The sequence below is a fragment of the Caenorhabditis remanei genome, chromosome IV (assembly GCF_010183535.1).
Source record: "Caenorhabditis remanei strain PX506 chromosome IV, whole genome shotgun sequence".
In the NCBI taxonomy this organism is placed as follows: Eukaryota; Metazoa; Nematoda; class Chromadorea; order Rhabditida; family Rhabditidae; genus Caenorhabditis; species Caenorhabditis remanei.
Genome location: NC_071331.1, coordinates 14,420,799 through 14,442,772, shown reverse-complemented (window position 1 = coordinate 14,442,772; position 21,974 = coordinate 14,420,799). Strand labels below are relative to the sequence as shown.

The 21,974-nt window shown below is 37.6% G+C and overlaps 10 protein-coding genes across 10 annotated transcripts; 8 read left to right on the top strand and 2 right to left on the bottom strand.

The window, feature by feature from the left end:
- Positions 1-601: 601 nt before the first annotated feature.
- GCK72_014053 (uncharacterized protein) lies at positions 602-1,624 on the top strand (the record flags this gene model as incomplete). Its single annotated transcript, XM_003089971.2, has 5 exons — positions 602-724; positions 794-890; positions 935-1,133; positions 1,300-1,465; positions 1,514-1,624. 5 exons carry the CDS (start codon positions 602-604, stop codon positions 1,622-1,624), a joined length of 696 nt encoding a protein of 231 aa, XP_003090019.2.
- Positions 1,625-2,252: 628 nt separating this feature from the next.
- GCK72_014052 (uncharacterized protein) lies at positions 2,253-2,628 on the top strand (the record flags this gene model as incomplete). Its single annotated transcript, XM_053730120.1, has 2 exons — positions 2,253-2,346; positions 2,396-2,628. 2 exons carry the CDS (start codon positions 2,253-2,255, stop codon positions 2,626-2,628), a joined length of 327 nt encoding a protein of 108 aa, XP_053584892.1.
- Positions 2,629-2,648: 20 nt separating this feature from the next.
- GCK72_014051 (uncharacterized protein) lies at positions 2,649-5,547 on the bottom strand (the record flags this gene model as incomplete). Its single annotated transcript, XM_003089968.2, has 6 exons — positions 2,649-2,843; positions 2,891-3,040; positions 3,090-3,459; positions 3,503-3,930; positions 5,333-5,470; positions 5,524-5,547. 6 exons carry the CDS (start codon positions 5,545-5,547, stop codon positions 2,649-2,651), a joined length of 1,305 nt encoding a protein of 434 aa, XP_003090016.2.
- GCK72_014050 (uncharacterized protein) lies at positions 4,180-6,576 on the top strand (the record flags this gene model as incomplete). Its single annotated transcript, XM_053730119.1, has 12 exons — positions 4,180-4,295; positions 4,342-4,417; positions 4,466-4,663; positions 4,708-4,796; positions 4,840-4,954; positions 4,999-5,121; positions 5,356-5,482; positions 5,533-5,689; positions 5,737-5,930; positions 5,982-6,122; positions 6,169-6,311; positions 6,358-6,576. The coding sequence occupies 12 exons, from the start codon at positions 4,180-4,182 to the stop codon at positions 6,574-6,576; spliced, it is 1,698 nt and encodes a 565-aa protein (XP_053584891.1).
- A 1,675-nt stretch (positions 6,577-8,251) lies between these two features.
- Positions 8,252-8,887, top strand: GCK72_014049 (uncharacterized protein; the record flags this gene model as incomplete). Its single annotated transcript, XM_003108008.2, has 5 exons — positions 8,252-8,275; positions 8,318-8,491; positions 8,544-8,649; positions 8,703-8,796; positions 8,842-8,887. 5 exons carry the CDS (start codon positions 8,252-8,254, stop codon positions 8,885-8,887), a joined length of 444 nt encoding a protein of 147 aa, XP_003108056.1.
- Positions 8,888-9,429: 542 nt separating this feature from the next.
- On the top strand, positions 9,430-11,715 carry GCK72_014048 (uncharacterized protein; the record flags this gene model as incomplete). Its single annotated transcript, XM_003107715.2, has 7 exons — positions 9,430-9,556; positions 9,604-9,785; positions 9,916-10,068; positions 10,113-10,604; positions 10,652-11,245; positions 11,289-11,459; positions 11,506-11,715. 7 exons carry the CDS (start codon positions 9,430-9,432, stop codon positions 11,713-11,715), a joined length of 1,929 nt encoding a protein of 642 aa, XP_003107763.2.
- Positions 11,716-11,964: 249 nt separating this feature from the next.
- On the top strand, positions 11,965-13,769 carry GCK72_014047 (uncharacterized protein; the record flags this gene model as incomplete). Its single annotated transcript, XM_053730118.1, has 9 exons — positions 11,965-12,014; positions 12,067-12,166; positions 12,213-12,437; positions 12,486-12,587; positions 12,640-12,765; positions 12,808-12,926; positions 12,970-13,265; positions 13,411-13,584; positions 13,630-13,769. The coding sequence occupies 9 exons, from the start codon at positions 11,965-11,967 to the stop codon at positions 13,767-13,769; spliced, it is 1,332 nt and encodes a 443-aa protein (XP_053584890.1).
- A 1,416-nt stretch (positions 13,770-15,185) lies between these two features.
- Positions 15,186-15,799, top strand: GCK72_014046 (uncharacterized protein; the record flags this gene model as incomplete). The annotated part of the gene is made up of 3 exons (XM_003107902.2): positions 15,186-15,333; positions 15,384-15,514; positions 15,683-15,799. The coding sequence occupies 3 exons, from the start codon at positions 15,186-15,188 to the stop codon at positions 15,797-15,799; spliced, it is 396 nt and encodes a 131-aa protein (XP_003107950.2).
- A 1,500-nt stretch (positions 15,800-17,299) lies between these two features.
- GCK72_014045 (uncharacterized protein) lies at positions 17,300-17,824 on the top strand (the record flags this gene model as incomplete). Its single annotated transcript, XM_003108009.2, has 3 exons — positions 17,300-17,447; positions 17,498-17,631; positions 17,708-17,824. The coding sequence occupies 3 exons, from the start codon at positions 17,300-17,302 to the stop codon at positions 17,822-17,824; spliced, it is 399 nt and encodes a 132-aa protein (XP_003108057.2).
- A 452-nt stretch (positions 17,825-18,276) lies between these two features.
- On the bottom strand, positions 18,277-20,380 carry GCK72_014044 (uncharacterized protein; the record flags this gene model as incomplete). The annotated part of the gene is made up of 9 exons (XM_053730117.1): positions 18,277-18,360; positions 18,413-18,499; positions 18,552-18,663; positions 18,707-18,988; positions 19,041-19,129; positions 19,587-19,668; positions 19,713-19,959; positions 20,007-20,255; positions 20,338-20,380. 9 exons carry the CDS (start codon positions 20,378-20,380, stop codon positions 18,277-18,279), a joined length of 1,275 nt encoding a protein of 424 aa, XP_053584889.1.
- Between the last annotated feature and the right edge of the window lie 1,594 nt (positions 20,381-21,974).

The window sequence follows — 21,974 nt, the reverse complement described above, 5'->3', positions numbered from 1 at the left end:
AGAAGGAGGAGCAGATGGTTAGAAAACGAATGAAATTGTATCAGGAAATATGGCATGACATGTCAGGTTGGAAGAATTCAATCGGTTCACTCTTTTGAATCTCTTTGGGTTAGAATTTTCCGGAGTCTCTGAACTTTTAACTTGGATGCATTTCTAGCTATCATCATGTCTGATTACAGATTCTCGAACCTCTAAAACACCGGAAATCTCATAGTTTTTGGTTCTTTTATTCAGTTCCCTGCAATTGTCAACTCCTTCATCTTTTTTCTCTTTCTCTTCTTCCATTTCCTTTTACCAATTCCTTCTTTAATCCACCCTCACATCCTGTCATTATAATGATTAGAAACGGAAATGCATTTATTGTTGAGAGACGCAGACATGAGACTGGAACTGACAGATTGATCGAGATCAAAACAGAAGAAAAAGAGCTTTTTCAAAAAAAAGATTTCTCATTTATATTCTTCTTTTTTCTTCCTCTTTTTCACTCCTTTGAATTGTTTAAGTATTCAGAAAAAACAAGATTAGGAGCAGTCTCCTCTCGTCTTTCTCTATTCTTCCAACTCACTTTTCTCTTCTTTTTCACATTCAACAACACAAAACGATGTCACACAAACTGCCATCTTCCACTGACAAATACTACTTTGAAGTGCTTCAAAATGAGCAGAAATCGGAGATGCTCAAGTTTTTATTCGAGAGTTTTCGAGTTGATGAACCTCTGAATCGCGTAAGTACATTATTTTATGAGTTTTTATTGATAGAAATGTTCTGAACCGAATGTAAAACTCGTTTTCAGGCATCCAAAATTTCTCGAGAAGAAATTGAAAAATGTTTGAATGGAGCACTCGATAGAGCACTCAAAACAGAATCTTCGATACTTGCAAAAACGAAAGGTAAGAGAAAAAAGTCTTCCTTTCCTTGAACACTTCTATGTCAGACACTCATGAAATTGTCGGATGTATGTTGAATTCCGTTTGGAGACGTGATGAATCGACGAGTACTCCAGAAGAAGGAGAGGATAAAGATTTTGAATTTCATACAATCCGAAAAGAAGTTGCAATTGTTGGAGAGATTCTGAATGAGTTACACGAGAGTTTTTGGAGTTTGAGACCTGATCAGGATGTTGTTTTGCATTTGTGAGTTTTAAATTTTCGATCCGACATTTATTTGTGAGAGTATTAAGAAAGACATTTACTTTTGATATATGTATTTAGTTAAACAAGAAGACGTTGCAGTACTTCACAGATTACCAGTTTCCTCTTACTGAAAACATAATTTTTCATGAATATATCACATTTCCAGTGAAATCTCATCAGTAAGTGTCAATCACAGAAGGCAAGGATTGGCATCGAAATTCATGAATTGGTCTGAAAATGAAGAGTTTCTGAAATCACTTGGAGCAACTGGAATTGCAACTGAAGCTTCATCTCTTGCCAATCAGCTACTCCTTACCAAAAGAGGATATCAAGTTGGCTCTGTTTTCTGTAGTAACTCTAATAGAGATCATTATTTTTAGACTCTTACAACAACACTTCTGGAAACTAAAGTGGATTCAGAAACAGGGAAACCCGTTTTGGTTTGTGATGATGGAACGGATCGAGTCAATTTGATGTTCAAAGAAATTTGAAAAATATATCTATCAAACAACTAAGATCCGGTTGTGGAAAGTTCACTCTTTCTCTTTTCTTCCATTTTTCTGTAAATCTGAAATGAATTCTTTCTTAATAATAACTTGTTTTAACTATGTCAAAACATAAAGATCCCATCAAACCTGTTGATGAAAACTCTGAATGATTTTCAAAGGAAAACACCCAAAACCGTTAAACATTCTGATTTATGACACTTTTAAAGAAAATAGACAGAAGAGGTCATAAACGGTCTCTCAATCTCTTCTTATCTTTTTATCACTTTTCTCTCGATCTCTTGATGACACGGAACTGCAAAAAAAAAGAGAAAAAGAAGACGATTGTTTTTGCTGAAGAAGTCAAAAGAAGATACCTAGAAGACAGTGTCGATGAATCAGTTCTTTTTGTATGTGACACACTCAACTAACGACAACTAACGACCACCCCCATCGGTCATCATCTTTCTTCATGATTATCAACATCATCATCAAATATTGATCGAGTTTTCATTTATTACACACTTTTTACCCGCCGGAAAATTGTTTTCTGGTTTCTCTAATCTTCGAAAATCACCTATTCTTTGGTTTTTAACGGTTCTCTTCCCAAGAAAACATACGATTTTCTAGAATTATGCTACGCGAAGATACAGTAACCCAGTTATCCGATGGGAGATTCGAACAGAAAATTCAAGTCGATCGACGTAAATTGGAGTCAATGATAACAGGTATATGAGTATTCACTGAATATGAAACTGAAAATGATTCTGATTACAGGTCGAGTCGACAATACAACTCATCAACTTCCCACAGCCGAATCATTCTTTGCCAATGTTATGGCTTATTCGAACTCTGAAGTTATTTGGCCGTCACAACTCAAAATCGGAGCTAAAACGAAGAAGGATCCATATGTGAAAGTGATTGGAACCATTGAGCAGATAGAGTCAGCTAGAACACTTATTTTGAATAGTTTGCAGATAAAAGTGAGTAAATTTCTCCAAAAATATTAGAGAATTTTTTACTTTGAAAATCAGTAAAAGCACACAGATCTTTCGTATTCTCTTTCCATTCTATCCACTTTTTTCTGAATTTTCTGAGGCGTCATCATGCGATTTTGATTTGAATAAGGGCTCAAGTGATATTGAGATGTTGGGGCATACTGTACAGTCATCCAATCGAGACGAACGGATGATAGTGAGTAACCACGAAGACGAAGATCAGTATCCTAGAAACAAAGAATTAAAACAGTTACTTAATTGCTCAATAGCTCACAATTTCCCGACGCATCAAATCATAAGGTGGTGACTCGTAAAAATAGGATGGATTGATCTGAGAGACATTCAGATAATCTTCGATTACTCTCATACAATTTGGTCTTGCTGATTCAGATCCATATTTGAGACGAGATAGATCAGATATAACCTGAAACTATTTGTTTGAATGTTATTAGTAAAGATTTCCTTCTGTCAACCTTTGTATCCTCCACTTTTTTCGTATCTCCCATTCGACGCCACGGCAAATAACCAACCATGTTCTCAGTGGCAATGTAGAAAGCACTCCAAATGTCATCCCATCGACTGGCATCTTGTCTACGATGAATATTAACTGAGACGTATCGTAGAGTTCCCCGGAAAGGAGCAGTCACTCGTCTTGGTTTGATAGTCCCGTCCTTCTCCACATAAATTCGACTCATCCCGAAATCCAACAAGTATAAATGACGTGGCGAGTGAAGTCCAATGCAAACATTTGCTGGTTTCACGTCACGATGAAGCCATCCAATTGTATGCATCATTTGAAGAGCTTCAATAAATTTCGAGAGAATGAACAATGATGTTGGAATACTGAAATAAGTGATTTGACTCTGTTATCCACGTCATCAGATACCTGAATCGATTCAATGGTGTCGCTTTTCTCAAATCACTCAAATTAGAACCACACTTCTCCATAGCCAACCAACGATATCCATCGATAGTACCGTATCCATGAAAACGAAGAAATGGTGTTGCTTCGAGTAAGCCATTTGGATTGTATGCAGAATTCAGACTCTTGATACATCCGCATTCATTGTATAAAAGTTGGAACTGAAAATCAAAAAAAATTGTTTGAATTCCCGAGTAACACTGCACCATCGCCGTCTTGGCTTCTACTTTCACAACACTTTTTTCTCTTGAATTTCCAATAGTTCCTGCTTCAAAAATCTGTCCGAATCCACCGACACTCAACATCTTTTGAAGAATGAACTGATCGCATCTGGTTCCAGGTGGAAGCATTGCTTGAGCACCTGCTTGATGCTCCATGTATAGACGGTCCGTCTGGAAAATTGATGAGGATAGGAGAGAGAGAGATTTTCTAAGTAAACTGACCATTTAAAGTTCTGATGACGATTTGAAAAAGACCGAGAAAACTATCTACAAGTAATGAATAGACCGTCTTGAGAGTTTCGGTAGATTCGAAAGTTCCTGTGACAATTTTAGAAACTGGAACTGGTGGACTTAAAAGGTCACGCAATTCTTGAAATTTCTATGAACTTTTTCTTTCAGAAGGAGAGAATATCTCTGAAAATGGAACTCCATCACACACTTCATTCGCATATCATTGGAAAAGGTGGAAGGGGAATTCAGAAAGTAATGAAGATGACTTCATGTCATATTCATTTTCCGGATTCAAACAAATATTCGTGAGTTTTTCGAATTTTAACTCTTTTCCTGACCCCTTGTATTCAGAGAATCCAATAAAAGTGATCAAGTTTCGATATCTGGAACTCCAATGAACGTTTATGAAGCTTTGAAACATTTGAGGGTTCGATATAAATTTACAGTAATGACATCTCAAAATGTGAAATTTCAGACAATGTGTCCTCTGACAGTTTATATGAAACTTCCATGGTACAATCCGGGATCTCCTGACCTTCGACCGCTTATGTCCCAGATGGATTTAGAATTTTCAGTAGAACAAAACATTTATACTTTAGCTATAAAAATGACTGGAAGTCAAGATGCTAGTGTTCTTTTTGCAATTCGTTTAGTTCTACATCACTTTCTTTTGGTAGGTTTAACTATGAAATTTAATATTATTACGATTATTTTCAGACAGAAGAGTATTTGAATATTTCTACAACAGTATTGGCGAGAGAGGAGCTCAATTATCAATTGGAAAATATAGAAGAACACAGAGAAAGGTTAGAGGTTTCTGTAACTATTCTGAGAATGTATTGATTTCAGACTTCGGGAAGTTTGTAACAAAAACAATGTAACAATCCAAACATTCCCGGAAACACAGTCAATTTCAGTTGTTGGACCACCGGCTGGAGTTCTCAATGTTCGGAAAATGTTGATTGTAGGTCAATTCATCAATACTGATTTAAAAAAATCATTTTTTAGGGTTTTGCCAATGTAACCGTCCAGTTTGATTGTAATGTGATGGATATTCATTATCCCGTTCAACAGCTAGAGCAAGAAAGAGGACTTCAAATTGGATGTAAAAGAAAAAATGGAGATGTTATGGTTAGTTGTAGACATAGTTGTCAAGGCCCGGTCGAGCTTCAAAAAAAGTCCCTTTTTTTCCAAATTTTTTTTGAAAATGTTGAAATTTTTCATCGAAAATTTGACTTTTTCGCGAAAATACTCAACAATTATTTAAAAAATTGAAATTTTGACTTTCCCGCCAATTTGCCCGGGCCGGTCCTTGACAACTGTGGCTGTAGAGGATTCTCACGTAGAACACAAATACATTTTCAGACAATAACCATGAAATCGACGGAATCAAAGCTAGCAGAAGTACTTCAATCTCGGGAATTACTCCTCGCTCTTCCGCCAACAACATATTCTTGTACAGATGATTATGATCCAAATCCTGTTATGAATAGTTAGTTTTTTGGTGATCATTTTTCGGCAAAACTATAATACTTTATTCAGTATCTGGTCCATCATTGACACCACTTCAAACTGAAATGGCTTCGGGTGTACGTGTCTTTTTAACTCCTCCGATTGAATCACCTAGATCACCAGATCCAGAAGATTCTCCATTGGCTGCGTCTATTCTAAAAGGAGCCAAAGATATCAGCAAAAATAGGTGAATAAATAAATATAATCAGTTAAAAACCGTTCATTTTGATTCAGTGATATCTGGAAAAAGAAGCCGAAAGCTGATAGAGGAGAGATGCTAATGAAAGCAACACAGGCGATATTCGATGACACCGTACTCTCCAGTCCAAGATATCCGACTGATTTATGGTCTGGATATGGTTTCAGTTCTTCTCTTCCAGCTGATTTACTTAAAGGAATGTTGGATTTATCGACAAACGAGCAGGCTAGTACTCAATCTATTTCAATATACTCTTCTTATTATTCATATTTTTAGACAGCAGCCAGTTCATCTCTTCCCATGAATCATTCTCAACGCGGATTATGCAGTGTACGAGAAGAGGATGAAGAGCTTTCAGATTTCTCCGCTTCATCAACGAATTATGGAATGTCGAGAGTATTTGAACAACCATCCAGAAATGGTACTTATCTAGGTTACTACTTTTCAACCAATGTTCATATATTCAGTATTCTCCGCATCAACTTCCGTTTTTGATTCCAATTCTCTTCCTTATGATCTACAATGGGATATCAACTATTTCACGGATCCTTCAATGGTACTTGCTCAACTTGGCTGTAGTGAGTATATGATCCAGTTGCGGGACCAGGAAGTATGTTGTATCTTCTATTATGACATATTCAAAATGAGTTTTCCAGATCGATATGCATGCATTCTTGTTGCTTGACGAACAAAACTTGAAGGACATTGGAGTGTCTACTATTGGTGCTCGCAAAAAGATCCATCACGCAATTCTAAGTGGGTTTCTCTTCTGTCTTGTTCTCGCGGCTAGAGAACATAATCCGCATTTCCATATCACCATGACAACATTTACAGAGCTCCGCGACTCGGCACGCCTCAACGGATACGCTGTCTAATATTGATATTTTACGTTTTCACTTTTCTCTTCTGGGTGATTTCTCACCGGTTTTTTCCACCAAATCCATGATTTGTTCCTTGCTAATATAACTCTAAAATTAATAAACCCGTGACTCATCTTTTTATATATCTTTAGCCATATCGGCATTTTAATTCATTTTCTTGGTTCTCGCGGCGAAATTTGACCGTAGTCACCCCGCGAATTTAAACGCAGCAAAAATGCTTTCCACGTTTTTTTCTCAAAACCACGGGCGACCCTTTGTTTTCTTCTGTTTCTTCCTCTACAGCTACGTGCTACTGATTCCCAAAGTTTCGTCCCTTTTCATCGCGTACTAAAATTCGATTGATGCTGTCATAACATGACAGCGGTGGTCTTAGCAAGTTTTAAACGTTTTTTTTGTTTTTTTTGTGATGACTAACGTATAGTTGTTCCTTAGTACAAGAAACTATTCTTATTAGTTCTTGAACCTCCTCCGGTTTGTAATATTATATTTTCTCTCTGACTAATTTTTGATTCTATTAAACCGATATCGGCCGATGTCATTTCGTTCCACTACGTCTTCTATATTTTCAGACTAGAATTCAAATCGAAACAGAAGTTCTTATGTCCTCTCAGTCATCGCTTCCTAGTTCAAATTTCAGACCGACCGTCGGGGTCATACTAAGAGTGCATGTCCACGCGTACACTCAATTGAATCACTAGTATCACATGAGCATCTGCGTCTCTAGCTCCCTAAAGAGTCATTACATATCTCTACTTCTCTGCGGTTCCAAAGTCATACTCTTATCGTTTCAGTTCTCTTCGCTCCCTTCCTCAATACGAAGAGACTGCGGCAGTTCAGCGAGTGTAGCTGTCGTCTCAAGACCCACAGCGCTGTGTATCGATCGTTGTCTGGCGCCCTCTTCTTCAATATGATGCTTTTCATTCTGGCGTCTCTCCGCCTAGCCGCTAGTCTGAATCGCTCATTTTCACTCACAGACAGCACACACCCGCACCGCGGCCTGTGGCCATTCCTTGCTTCCTCACCATCTCGTGAGGCGACAAGTCGCGTGTCTTTAGTCGATTTCAGAGTGATTATCTGAAAATCTTCGAGTTCCCGCCATTCAGGAAGGTCATACGGTATTTTCATAATATTTCGTATGTGAAATATTTTCGGAAAAAACCAGTTTAGTTCATTAAATTCTGTATGAAGGGGAAAGAGTTGTTGAGAAATGTTCGATCCATCAAACGGAAAGAACAAATTGCAATAATTTTCTGGAACTTTTCAAACTCTGGAAAAAATCGATAAACCCTTAATTCTAGAACGTTCCATCGATTTCGAAATGTTTTCTTTTTGTCCATCTTTTTCGGTTCCGCCACCCACTAAATTCATTCCTTCAGAACTTATCAAAACTGATAGTATCAGTCTCATATACGCTAAGAATATATTCATCATAGTGCAAATTGGGTGCGCTGTCCTTCCAACATCGATTTTTCGCCGCGCCCGGTCCCCCACAAGCAGATGCGCTGGTTTCTTTCGTATTTCTAAATACTTCTCACCCTCGGATTGTATTGTTTTTTCTCTCAATTCCTCCGCTATAGAAATTTTGCTCAGTTCAGTATATAAACTATTAAATTTGAATTTCAGTGTACTCCGGGTGTAGCCGGGTCAATCAACAAATCAGCACACCGACATGGCTCTCAAAAGAATCCAGAAGGTTTGTAGTAAATTAGTTCCATTGGATAAGCATCTGTTTTAGGAACTCCAAGATCTGGGCCGTGATCCACCCGCACAATGCTCCGCAGGGCCCGTCGGTGACGATTTGTTCCATTGGCAAGCTACAATCATGGGACCACCAGAGTCTCCATATCAGGGAGGTGTCTTCTTCCTCACCATCCATTTCCCAACAGATTATCCATTCAAACCACCAAAGGTAAGACTTCAGAAGTTTAAAATACGTTTTTAAAATGTCTTTTTTCTTGCAGGTCGCTTTCACAACTCGCATCTATCATCCGAATATTAACTCAAACGGAAGCATTTGTCTCGACATTCTCCGTTCTCAGTGGTCGCCAGCTTTGACTATCTCGAAAGGTTAGTTAATCAAACACATTTGGCTGACCATTCGATAAAATGACAACTTTTAGTTCTTCTTTCGATCTGCTCTCTGCTCTGTGACCCTAATCCGGATGATCCGCTTGTGCCAGAGATTGCTCGCATCTACAAGACAGATCGTGAAAGGTAAAAAATAATTTTTGTGTCTGAACTCATTCTATGAATTTACAGGTACAACCAGTTGGCCAGAGAGTGGACACAGAAGTACGCCATGTGAGAAGGCTGCTGTCATCCAGACAAGAAGAACGCAACCAATCAATACGATATGTTTTCTTTTTCCTCTCTCACTCTCTCCGTCTCATCTCCATCCCGTCCCATTTTCTTATTCAATCCACCTAAACCCGGCGATTGCTCTTTTGTACTATAAATTGTGTTTTTATCGATTGTGTCCATCTCCACACGCTACTCTCATTCAACAATACCCACTTTCATATTATTTTCTGTCGTCGCTTTAACGATGATATTAAATATATATGTTCGTCTTTATTTCCCTCCTTATAATTCAAAAGTAAATCGAACGGTGTAGATTGATCCCCTCCATTTTCTCTCTTATCCCCTTTAAACTATTTCTCTCCAATTGGTTCTCCTTTTATCTCTTCCTCTGATTATTTTTGAGCAATTGAAAAAAGTTCTGTTTTATAATCCACCATATACACACGTTTTTCGTTTCTTTCCCATCTGGTGGTTTGTGAATCCTGAATAAATTACTGAAGAGACTTGATTATTTCAGAATCATTATTCTTTGCAGAGTCGAGCAGAATGGCAACATTTGTTCCGTTCAAGACATTTCTTGATACCGCGTTCTGGAGGGAAGTAAATAAGAAAAAACTTCATGATTGGAAGCTAGACGAGTCACCAAAAGAGATTTACAGTCAATTATCCCTCTGTAAGGATAATCTAGATGCGTAATGTTTAGAATCTTGAAAGTTTCAGATGACACGAAAGGGTCGGAGTGCGCGCTTTCTTTAAGTCATGATAGCTTCACGTCATCATTAGAAGCCTCTAACGGTTTATCAATTTCTGGAAGTCTCATTTTATACAATACTCGAGAAAGTTTCAAAGCTGCAGCTACCACGAACAGTAGAGAAGAGCTAATGGAATTGAAAACAACTAAAGTAAGATTGATTACGTGATTGTGTTCTGGAGATATAGGCTGATCCAAGGAAATCAACTGATTTTCTAATCATATCCGAATTTTAAGTCTCATTTCTGTTCTGGAGGAACGATTATCATCTTTTTTTACAGATTTGGGATGCTGTTCAATCTCGATCATGGCTGCAAAACCCTCAACTCCTAAACACCTTTTTCATCATTGCCTTCGCCGATCTGAAAAAATTCCATTACATCTATAAAACTTGTGTGCCAGCTCTAATCTTCCCTAAAGAAATTCAGCAAGAGGTAAATTCATGATTAATAAAAAATAATAACAATTGTTATTTCAGATTGTTCCGTTGACTGCCTACAATGCCAACGAATCTAATTTGTTCACTCATCATGAGAAGACATCTTCTCCAGTATTTCTGCTCTCAAATGTCTCGAATGAGATTCTAGACCTCCCACAACTGGAAAATAATAATAATCCAGACGAGATCATTATTGTAATAGCAGATCCATGCCCTGTTTCTTCATCAGCCGGATGGTTAGTCCGTAATGTTCTCGCTGCGGTAGCTCAGCTTCACCCTTCTTGGACATATTGCAACATTATTAGTCTTCGATCAGCTGGCAGCGTTGGTTTCAAGTTCTCATGGGTGTCATCCGAAGGTCTTCAAAGCGGAGTTCCACGATCTTCTGGATGGGAAATGCATTATTCGGCTGATTTGAAGAAATATTTTGATCCAAAAATCATGATGGAAGAATCAGTAGATTTGAATTTGAAGTTGATCAAATGGAGGTTGAATCCGGATCTCGAATTGGAACGGTACTCAAACTTGAAGGTGAGTGAAAAGTCGATTAGACGTATAAATATTTTCTTCGTTTCCAGGTTCTTATTCTCGGTGCCGGTACTATAGGTTGCAACCTTGCTCGTGGTATCGTTCCATGGGGAGTTCGCCATATTTCGTTTGTGGACAACTCTACTGTCAGCTACAGTAATCCAGTACGACAGAGTTTGTCGGAGTTCGAAGATGCTCGATTGGGACGTGGAAAAGCTGAAACTGCTGTGGCCGCTCTTCAAAGAATATTTCCGTCGGTTCAGGCAACTGCTCATCGACTTACTGTCCCGATGCCTGGACATACGATTGACGAAAAGGAGGAAGAGCAATTACAGAAAGATATCGAGAAACTTGAGCAATTAGTAAAAGATCACGATGTGGTTTTCCTCGCTCTGGATTCGAGAGAAGCTCGATGGCTTCCAACAGTTCTCGCATGCAAACACAGAAAAATGGCTATCAGCGTTGCTATTGGATTCGATACTTACGTTATTATTAGGCATGGAATCGGATCGAGAAAGGATAGTGTATCTGACGATTCGAATTCGGAAGCAGTCCCTTACTCTCAACTCTCGTGTTATTTCTGCAGTGATGTCACTGCCCCTGGCAACTCGACATCTGATAGAACTCTGGACCAACAGTGCACTGTACGTTTAAAACGAAATTCATATGTATTTGATTCGTTTTTAGGTTTCTCGTCCTGGAACATCAATGATCGTGTCTGGATTGGCTGTAGAGCTTCTTGCTTCGGTTCTACAGTACCCGAATCCTCTTGAAACACCAGCCAGTCTTGATGACAACACTACACTTCTTGGCGCAGCTCCCCACCAAATCCGTGGTTTTCTCAATAGATTCCAACAAGTAATATCATTGTTCAAAATATATTTTCTAACAATTCATTTTACAGATTCATCCTATCGTCAAACGATTCGAGCGATGCGTTGCATGCGGTGACTCGATCGCTGACCAGTATCAGCAGAACGGTTGGAAGTTCGTACGTGACGTCATGAACTCTCCAAAACGGCTCGAAGAAGTAACCGGACTCGATGAGCTTCAAGATTCTGTCGACGCCATCGACATCGATTTTGATGATGACGAATCCGTTGTCTCAAACTGAAGATGAAACCCTTTTCTGTATAAATGTTTGTATGTTTTCATTTTTATATGCATCAAGTACTCATTCACTACCATCTTTTTCTTCTGGTTCTAATTGTAATATTGTGAAATAAACAATAATTTGGGTTCCACGCTCTATTCTCTTGTTGAAAAAAGTTAGAATATAATCACTGGTAAACACTTTCCTGTTTTTAGAAGCTGTGTTCAAAAAATCTTGTTAAGTTTCTTAATTCAAGTTCAGAAACCAAGAATGGTACGCTATAAATGCAACGAATGCTTGAAAACATTTGATCTGAAACGGTGAGATCTTAAATGATTAATTTCAAAGATCTGGAATTAAAAAGTAGTTCAGGTATCTGACGAAACATGAATTACGGATGCATACAAATAAATCAAGATCAGAAGAATCGAAAAGATCAGTGGAACCATTGAAATGTAGCATGTGTGATAAGGTTGTTTGAGTCCATTTGTACCTGTCTTGAATCTTCGAATCTACAGGTATTTCCACGTCTTTCTCATCTACAACGTCATCAAATGACTCATCTAAATGTTCGAGATTATTCTTGTGATTACTGTGATGAGAAGTTTGTTCAAAAAGCACATTTGACCCGACATCTCTCCAGAAAACATTCCAATGAATCTGGAGTTGAAGTGAATTGGATAGCATGTGATAAATGTGGAAATTTATTCAAAACCACATATGAAATGAAAATTCATCGACGGGTGAGCAAGCTTCGAATCTTGGAATCGTTTGAATGATTTATTTGGCAGACAGTACATGAACTTCATCGATGCAAAAGATGTAGAGAAATCATAGAATCGGGAAATGATGGTCTACGACAACACTACATCAGATGTAGAGATAGAGAAAAGGTTTCAGATAATATCTTTAGAGTTCTTTCAAAGAGTATTTCAATGTTTCCAGATGTGTGAACATTGCGGAGCTTCATTTTCTCGTAAAGCAGATCTGACAGCTCATCAAACATCTTGCCTGAAAAAGGTTGCATTCGTTTGTATTCCTTGTGAATCATTTTTCAAGCAGCGAGTAGAGGTAGAGTCCTCATCTGTAAACTCCGTTTCAACTTTATTTCAGCTAGATCGTCATATTAAAAAACTGCATTTTCGTTCTGTTAAATGTGAAAAATGCGAACATATTAGTGAATCTCCTGTGCAACATTCGAGGCATTCGTTGGAATGTCTTAAAATAAATATGTAAGTTCACATTCAAATTAAACACGTTAAAAACTGAATCCAGATGCGGCTACTGTAACGTAGAGAATCCAGATAAAGATCACGTTGCGGAGTTTCATTGGAAACGGCTGAAACGAGCAGTTTCCAGAAGAGTGGCTGAAAAAATGATGAAGAAGAAAGAGATGGTTCCGAGTACTTCAGATTGTATTGTGAAGACTGAAGAAGATTCAGAAGAAGTTGAGGAAGATTTTGAAGAAAGCACGAGTGGACAGATGGAAACAGAAGTGGAGCCAGATGGCAATCAAGAAATGAAGAAGAGAGATAGTAAAGAATTTGACGATCCTTTATTCAATTTCTCTGGTGAGTTTCTGCAAATTATGCTGTCAGCAACATTAAATCTCAATGCTGTACAGGACATAAGAAATAACAGATTTTCTAGTTTGGTTGTGTTCTGATTCCCCATTATGGCTAAAGATTCCAGATTTACTATTTTGAATATTTTCAGAAGCTTCTACGTCTCAATTAGACTTTTGTTCAACTGCATTCACAGAAGAAGATGATTCACCTGAAGAATATCTGACATTTTCAATATGTCCGAACGACACAGATCTATCATTCCATTTGCGTGGACGACTACCTGAGCAACTTGTTTCATTATTTCCCGAACTGGAGAATACCTGTAAGTTTGATAAGATTTTTTTTAATTAAAAAAATTTATTTGCAGCTATAATCCTACTAAACTCGGTTGCTTTACCACGGTGCCGAATGACAGTCCGAGTACCAGTAACCATTCCGAAATCATGTGATAATGAAATGGAAATGAGAAAATGGTTGGGGAAATCTATTAATTTACAAGAAGATTGATATATTGCCTACAATAAAGCCATATTTTTAAATCTCTTTTTTTGATTCTGTGAATGCTTTCTGAAGTCAAGTTTCGAATTCCCTCTATTTCATTGGATCAAAATGTATCCGAGTTCAATCGAATCGTCTTGTCACTCCGATGGTTGTCAATCACGTGGATCCCTTTTCCATGTGATTTCTTTTCTCTTCCAATGTTTATAAACACATCGAATACATTCGAGTCAGTTGTCACTTTCTTCCATCTTTAAAGTGTCATTACACTTATCAGAGATAATTCAGATTGAAGATACACAGAGAGATACCACGCAATCGACGAAGCTCACTCGAAAAATAATTAGTGGAAGAAAGAGAGAAAGAACAAAAGCTATGAAATGATCAAAGTGCATTCGAATCCAACGAGCAGATCAGTTACTGTAGAATCTATGTGATATTCAAGAGAAAAGAATGAGCATTTCTGGTTTGGGGAGAGTTGTCTCATTATCACATTTCTATATCTTCTAAAAAGATAATATGTTTTCCACTTAAGAAGTCAATCAGAAATTGAAACGAAATTAGATTGATGAATTCTCTGAACAATGTTCGTTTTGGAGGATAAATCAGACAGAAATTATATAAACTGGGAACGACTTCTGAAAAATTATCTCAAAAATTTTTCACTTCAAAAGATTTGGATAAGAAGTATACCGTAAAGTTTCTAATAAAGATGCCCCCAGTAGCAAGAGTTTGGAGCACAATATCTCAACTGCTTTGACTATCAAATTGACTATAAAAACATCTTATTAACAGTTTTTACTGTTAGAGGTTTTACGGTATGTTATCCGTGATTATCCAGTTTCATATAGGTCTTACTGTTACTCTAAGAATTAAATATCAAAATTAGTAATTTCCAAAATTTTTGGAGCTTATAGAATTAAATGTATTTGAAAATGATATCTCGTAGCTAATCATTGCAAGAGTTTTCAAAGTACGGAATTCCTATGCCTCAACGAATTAATCACCTCCATGCTCCCAACCAACGAAACGTGCATTCCAAAACGTTGAACAAATCTATTTTTATCATTTCGTATCTTCATTCGAAAGAAGTTCACAAATCTAATAGTATCCCTCCATCAAATGAGTCATTTGGTCGCTGATATCTATTTCTATATTTACGTTTTTCCAGTGGTCCCTCCACATGAAAACTTTTGTTCTTCGATTCCTACGATTCCTCCCCCGTTTTCATTCTGTCACCTGTTTGAAATGGATGGATGCATTGCGAATATTTATAAAAACGAAACGATCACATGCTTTCCGGTTTAAGACACGCCCATCGCTTATATAAGTGCACTGGTTACAATGGAAACTTCCAACATTTTTTCCTTCTTGCAAACTTAAAAAACCTCTTTTCTCTTCTATAATCACTTCCAAATTTCAGACATGTCTCGTCTTGCAATCATTCTTCTTTTGTCTCTAGCAGTCTTTGAGATTTCTGCAAAGCTTCAAAATGTGACCGTCAAGGGAATCGCCGTTTGTAATAAGAGAAGAGTTGCAAATGCTCATATTGTTCTCATTGATAAGGATACTTGTAAGTTGACATTCTAAGAATTACATTAAGATTAAAAAATGAAATTTCAGTGGACCCAAATGACGAATTGGCTCAAATCCATACCAACAAGGAAGGAGAATTCGAGTTGTTCGGAGAGGAAGACGAGATTGGAAAAATCGAACCATACATCCGTATTCATCATAATTGCAATACTCAACCAGTGAGTTTCGAGATACAATTCAGATCTTTTAGTTGGAATTTTGATGGAATTTAACTCTAGTTTCTATTCTATTGTCCGAACTTCGTTAACTTTTCTGAAAACAGAATTAGGTCAGGATTAGATTTTAGAATACTTTTAAAGTGATAATAATCAATTTCTTTTCTCCAGGGATGTGAACGTGTTTCCGAATATCAAATTCCACAAGAAAAGATCGGAGAAGTGTACGATATGACCTATGTGACTCTCGATATTATTGTCCACGGCGAGAAGACGAAGTGCAATTAAATCTGACTTTTTTCAATAATTTTTTTCTGTATATACATAAACCCGTATGAATCAATTATCCCTCTAAAAATGAATATGATTTCTGGTTTCTCTTTTTAATTGTTTCGATTGCCAACTGTTCGATTGGAAAAGAGAAACTTTGGAATGTTCTCGAGAGATGAAACGAGTCAAAATGATTTGACATTTGGTGACACTGACGGGAATTCGAAAAAGTTCAGGAATCAAGGAAACTCTGAGAGATAGAAAAAGATACGTGACAAGCAGAAACCATGAGGAAGAAGAGATGAGAGCAGGCGGAAAATGCTTCCTCTTTCAGAAGAACAAGTTTTTGGATTCTATTTGGAGTTTTATAGCCACAAGCACTGTAGTTTCTGATGTAGAATGATACATGTTTGGGTGCAAATCTCCTCTTTCACTACTGAGTAATTTAGTTTCAAGCTTTGTTTGAAAAAAGAGTCTACAAAGAGCCAACCAAAAACTAGCGGAATTCGAGCAAAGAACTCTGGAATGAGTTGGAATTTGGGAAGTTTGGCCTTCAAATTATAAAGTACTTGTTCTTCGTAAAAAATGAATACGGAGACGATTGCTTTCAGCGATGGAAACTTGTGTTGACCACTTCACTGATCAGCTAGAAAAACCAAAAATCAATTTTTGAGATTGTGGAAATCTGAGTGTTGAGTTGAATGCACGTTGTTTGATTTTTCAATTGATAAATCTCAATGAGCAGTTTAATAAAAAAGAAAGTGAATCCCAATGGTTTTGTTTTTGAATCTGTTCTCTTCGGTAAGACATAAACAATTCAATAAACAAACGGCGATGATCATGATCATCGGAGGATCCATGAAAAAGAAAAGATTGAATCGGATGAGGTGGATCAGAGATGAGGATATTTCTGAAATTAATTGATGGAATAGTCATGAAGAAACAAGTTGTGAATGCGTGAATACGCAGACGTTTTAATTTTCCTACAGTAAGAAATAGCCAGAAATGAGCAGCTATCAAAAATAGAGGCCGACAAAGAAATTCCAATGTTGGATTCAACTTCGGATCTGCCTGATATTAGATTATTTGTAGAATTCAACTTGACGATTGTACGCATTCAGAATATGTTCCTGTCTGAATCTCCCAGCCTGATCAATCATCAATACATCTACAGGAAACAACACTAGATTCACTTCGATACAACTGCCCTTCTCAAAAAAATCCAGAATATGTTATTGAACTTTGAATGACTCATTCTCCTATTTTCTCTATTGTGATGTCAAGTTGTTTTCAATCGAGTCCAACCTAATCCTCTATCATCACCTACATTCTTTCTTCATTCAAAACATCTTGTTGTTGTGATGGCTCTCTCACTCTTCGGCTCAATGAGCTCTAAATGCCAATTGGCTCGTTTCTTTGATTCTTTTGAGAAAGAGTCGAAACAACTGTTGTTAATCCCAGAATCTCAATATAAATAGAGCCCTCTGCCAGTCCATTTCCCCAACTTCATCGTTCAAAATGCGCTCGCTCGTCGTGTGTCTTTTGCTTTCTGCTTGTGTTCTCGAATGCACCGCCCGTCTTCAGAATATTACTGTTAATGGAGTTGCCGTTTGCAACAAAAAACGTTTGGCTAACGTTCAAATCCAACTCTACGAGAAGGACACCCGTAAGTTAAAGACTTATTCAATAAAATTTTAAATCAAATCTTGTTTTCAGTTGACCCAGATGATCTTTTGGCTACCAAGAACACTGATGCTGAGGGAGAATTCTCAGTTTACGGAGAGGAAGATGAGACCCACACCATTGTTCCATACCTTTTGATCACCCATAACTGCAACCCATCCAAGCCAGTAAGTCATCATCTGATATCCCCCAATAATTCACAGTTCTTACTCTTACATCTGTCATCAAATTCCTTATTTTCAGAACTGTGTCCGCGTCGGAAAGTACTTGATCCCAGAAGACAAGATCGGAGGAACCTACGATATGACCTACGTCACTCTTGACATCAAGGTTCACGGAGAGAAGGAACAGTGCAAGTAAATATGCTGCCCGCCTGGATACTATTGAATTTATATATTTTGAATTTTCTATGCTTTTCTGATTCAATTCAATAAACAATGCGCAATTTAAACTGTTTAGTTTTTTCAACGAAGACAAACCTGAGCAGAAAACGACTAGTAGTATACATAGGGATCGATGGGCAGAAAGCAACGAATTTTGTGTGCAGTATAAAACAAATGATTGAGGAAACCCGTGGAAAAGAAGGGTCTAACTGGCAAAATTATACACATTGTCACAGGAAATGAGCAGGAGGGAACAATATAGGATTAGAGAGATGGGTGCAATAAAAAACAATCTATAAAACATAATATGTCAAGAACGATATGGAAACGGAGAAAGCGAAACATGTAGAGACCAGAGAATGGATAGATCACAATTATAGCACAAAGAAGAAGATAAGACGAGGTTTCAATGGGGAAAAAAGGAAAACATTATAGATGCATATGAGGGATCATCGGTTCGCAAGTTGCGGGAGATCCTGGTTCTCCCGAACTTCGGGATGGTGATCGGAAATTCTGAAAGTTAAGATGTTGTTATATCAAAATGATCCTGCAATGATACACATACCATTTCCACGGATTCTTGTTCAATATTAATCACACAGTGTGTAGGCGGTGGGCACGTTTTAGATGCTTTTGAAACTTCTGAATCTGTCTGAAAAGTTGAAATTGAGACAAATCAGAACAATCAAGAAGGGGGTTCTTACCGATTGAAAAGATATGGTGGAAAAGTCAATATGCCCGGAATAATTGATTGCTGAAACTTCGACACGCGGCACTGACTTATAGTGCTTCGGCGTATCGTCGTCATTTATGCTCCTAAAAACATTCACGTACTTCGTACTTCTTGTTAATTTGATACCTGGACGGAATAGTACCCTGACTTCGAAGAATACTGAAAAAGTTGTTTCTGGCTTGATCGACATTCCGCACCGCTTGTTGTCTCATTGGTACTCTTGATCCAGGAGCTGACGATGGATGTGGAGTTGAAGGGATTACTGTAGATTGTCCGGCAGAATGAGGGCAAGATGTCATTTGGTGCACAGGAATATGCTGCCCATTTGGAGTTTTCAAGACATTGAAAGCGTCAGGTGGACACATATGACTCATTGTATACGTCATATCATCTGTACGCTTTGACATTCTGTAAATACATATATTGAACGGTGAAACCATCGATAATAAGATCAAAATACCTTCTGTAAGCGTAGATAACAATTGCGATGAACATAATGAGCATGACGATAAGAAATGCGAATGCAGGAATAGCTGATGTTGAAGACTGCTGGAAAGTGGGTCAGCGAACGTTTGTGATATCTATCAGTAACTCGAATTTCAAGTTATCTACTAGATCATAAAGATCTACTCATTTTTTATAGACACTATCTTCTGCTTCTTACCAGAATTCTATCATAAAGCCCACTGAAAACAGACGAAATGTCAGAATCATCCCTGGAAGGCGTGGAAGTAACAGTGTGATTGGAAGGATGAACAATGAAAACTTTTGGTTTTTTCACTGGTCCCTAGAAAAATTTCACAAAAATTGTATGATTCCGATTAAAGCACCAACACCGCAAACAAACCGAAAAAAACAAAATGAAACATGCGTTTAATAGGGAACGGATTAGTTAGAATTTACTGGGGAGTGTCATGCTAGTTTGATTATTTGATATTTGAAGATTAGAGAGTGTAATTACTTGAACGAAGAGTTGCGCCGTGCTGCTCATCGTGCTCAAACGTACATTATATCTGCCGTTGATCGGGGCGTAAAACGCCTGTACGTAGTGACGATCACAGCGAGTACCTTCCCAACCGTGTGGACAACTGAAATTGTAACATAGCAGTTTTATAAAGAGTGACTCTCTTACTGGCAAGAAGGAACCACTGCTGAAATTCGATCATCACGGAATATCACTTCCACGTGGCACGTCGCGTTGTGATGACAGTAATCTTTGCATTTTGCTTCTTTCAACTTTTCAATCTCTTTTCGAACTGATGGTTTGAGTGTTGATGTGGCATCTCGAGTAGCGTCTTCGTTGTATTTTAATGCTTCTTCTGCGTCTTCTTCCTCTTGTTCTTCTTCATATTCATCCTCATACTCTGCTTCTTTATCCGCTGTAATCATTTGAAGTTATAAAGGAGTTCAAACAGTCGAAACTAACTCAATTCTTTGACAACTTCTTGTAATTTCTTTTCTTCTTCTAATTCTTTCTGATTGGATGTCACAGAAGTTACTTCAGTGGTTGTTTCAACGTCAGAAGTAGTTGATGGAGCATCTCCTATTTCATTCGTTTCTAAATCATTCCGTGAGCTGTCAGTTGGAGGAGAGCCGCTTGTTTCAGCATTTTCCGAGGACTGAAACTTTTCGGGAGCACTACGTTCTTGTCGAAACCACGAAGGGAGGCATGATTCTGAAACTTTTTTAGAGTGATGAAAAGCTATACAGTTAGATTATCTAAATTTTCAACCAGCAGTCATATTAATCAAACGAACCGAATGCAATGAGGAGCCTTTCTGGGATAGAGTGAATACTCATAATTTCAATATTTGTAGAATGAATAATTCGAATCTTACGAAAAGCTTCGAAAAGTTTTTTGGTACTTTCTTGCGGGAGAAAAGTGTAGAACACCTGTACGAACAGTGGTCAGGGTCAGAAAAAAGAATAAAAACATTGAATGCAGGTGTTTCGGGTAGGACGAGATAACTAGGGTTAAAAGTACAACTAGAGTTATAGAATTGAAATTTTCGATATTTCGAAGTGTTCTACGTTATAGGTGAAATAAATTTAGATCTATTTGTCAACTACCTTGAACCCAAATCGTGCCGACTGGTTGTCTGTAAGTAAAAATTTCTAATTTTTGCTAATGTTGGTATCTGTATTTTCCAGTCACTGTTTATCACAAACCCTGTATCGAATCTTTTGAAGTTAAATAAGATATAACCGGTATATACATAGTCGAATATCGGTTGTAAAATTGTAGTAGAAGGGTTCAAAGTGAAAGTAATACCGATATATGTGGTGTGAAGAAGAGGGTGTTTATGAGTGGTGCATGTATTTTGGCGATATTCGGGTACTTGAATATTTACGACCACCTACTGTGTAGGGTCACTTTTAACAATTCGACAATTTCCGATCGGGAACTAATAAGTTATAGTGAGAAATTTAGAATGTGGATTCTGGCTGAGACATTCAATCCCTCGCTTTTCTCAGAGTCGTTTGAGGAGAAGTTAGTGGTGGCAAGAATGTTTTTTGTTCCATATGACAGTGGTTAACACAAAAAAGAAATGTAGAAAACACATGTGGTCATCGTGTAAAATATCGTTATTCGACCCATTCGATATGTTTGAGAAGGTGTTCGAAATGATGTATCTGGATTAGTTTTTAGTGACTCTGAAGTCGTTTTAAACGTATCTTTAAAAAAATTACCTGTGAAATGAGGCATGAACAGGAGTAGAATGCAAAAGAGTAGAAGATTTCTCATTTTGATAAGTTGTAAGCGGTGATATCTGAAAAATTTTTAAAATTTTTAAAAAAGTATTCGATACGAATGTTACCTCATGAAACAGGAAAAATTGATGCATAAGGTGTGGGAAGAATACCGAAGTGAAGACGATCCGTTATTCTGAAAGAATGATTTTATGGGATGAAATTAGGTAGCTGGAAGAAAGAGACAGGTTTAGAAAATTTGAGGCACAATTATGTCTTCTAGATCAGTATAGAAGAGTGACACCTCCTCGTATATGATGATTCATATAAACTTTCTAGTTACCGCACTTCTTTTTTTTTGTTATTAATATCACTAAGATTAGACGGAGAGAGCACTCCAGACCAGTGAGCAAAAGGCAATAAAACGGAGGTAAGAGTGATGGTGAAAATCGTACAGTCTAGCTTACTGTTAGAGAAAGAAATGAGAGGCGAGGATAGCTAATAGTTGATCGGAAGAGTAATTATTGCGAAACCAAACAGTTAATAAAAAAAAGAAAAGCTGCGCTTTGACCCTGGGAAAATCAGTGGCTTCTCCTGTTTCCACTTTTCGGAAGTTTTCAGTGGCATGAGTCAACCAGAGATGGGCGGTTCGAGAAGAGCAAATAAAGAGAAAAAAGAGGATGCGCAGTGATCTTTTTTTCGA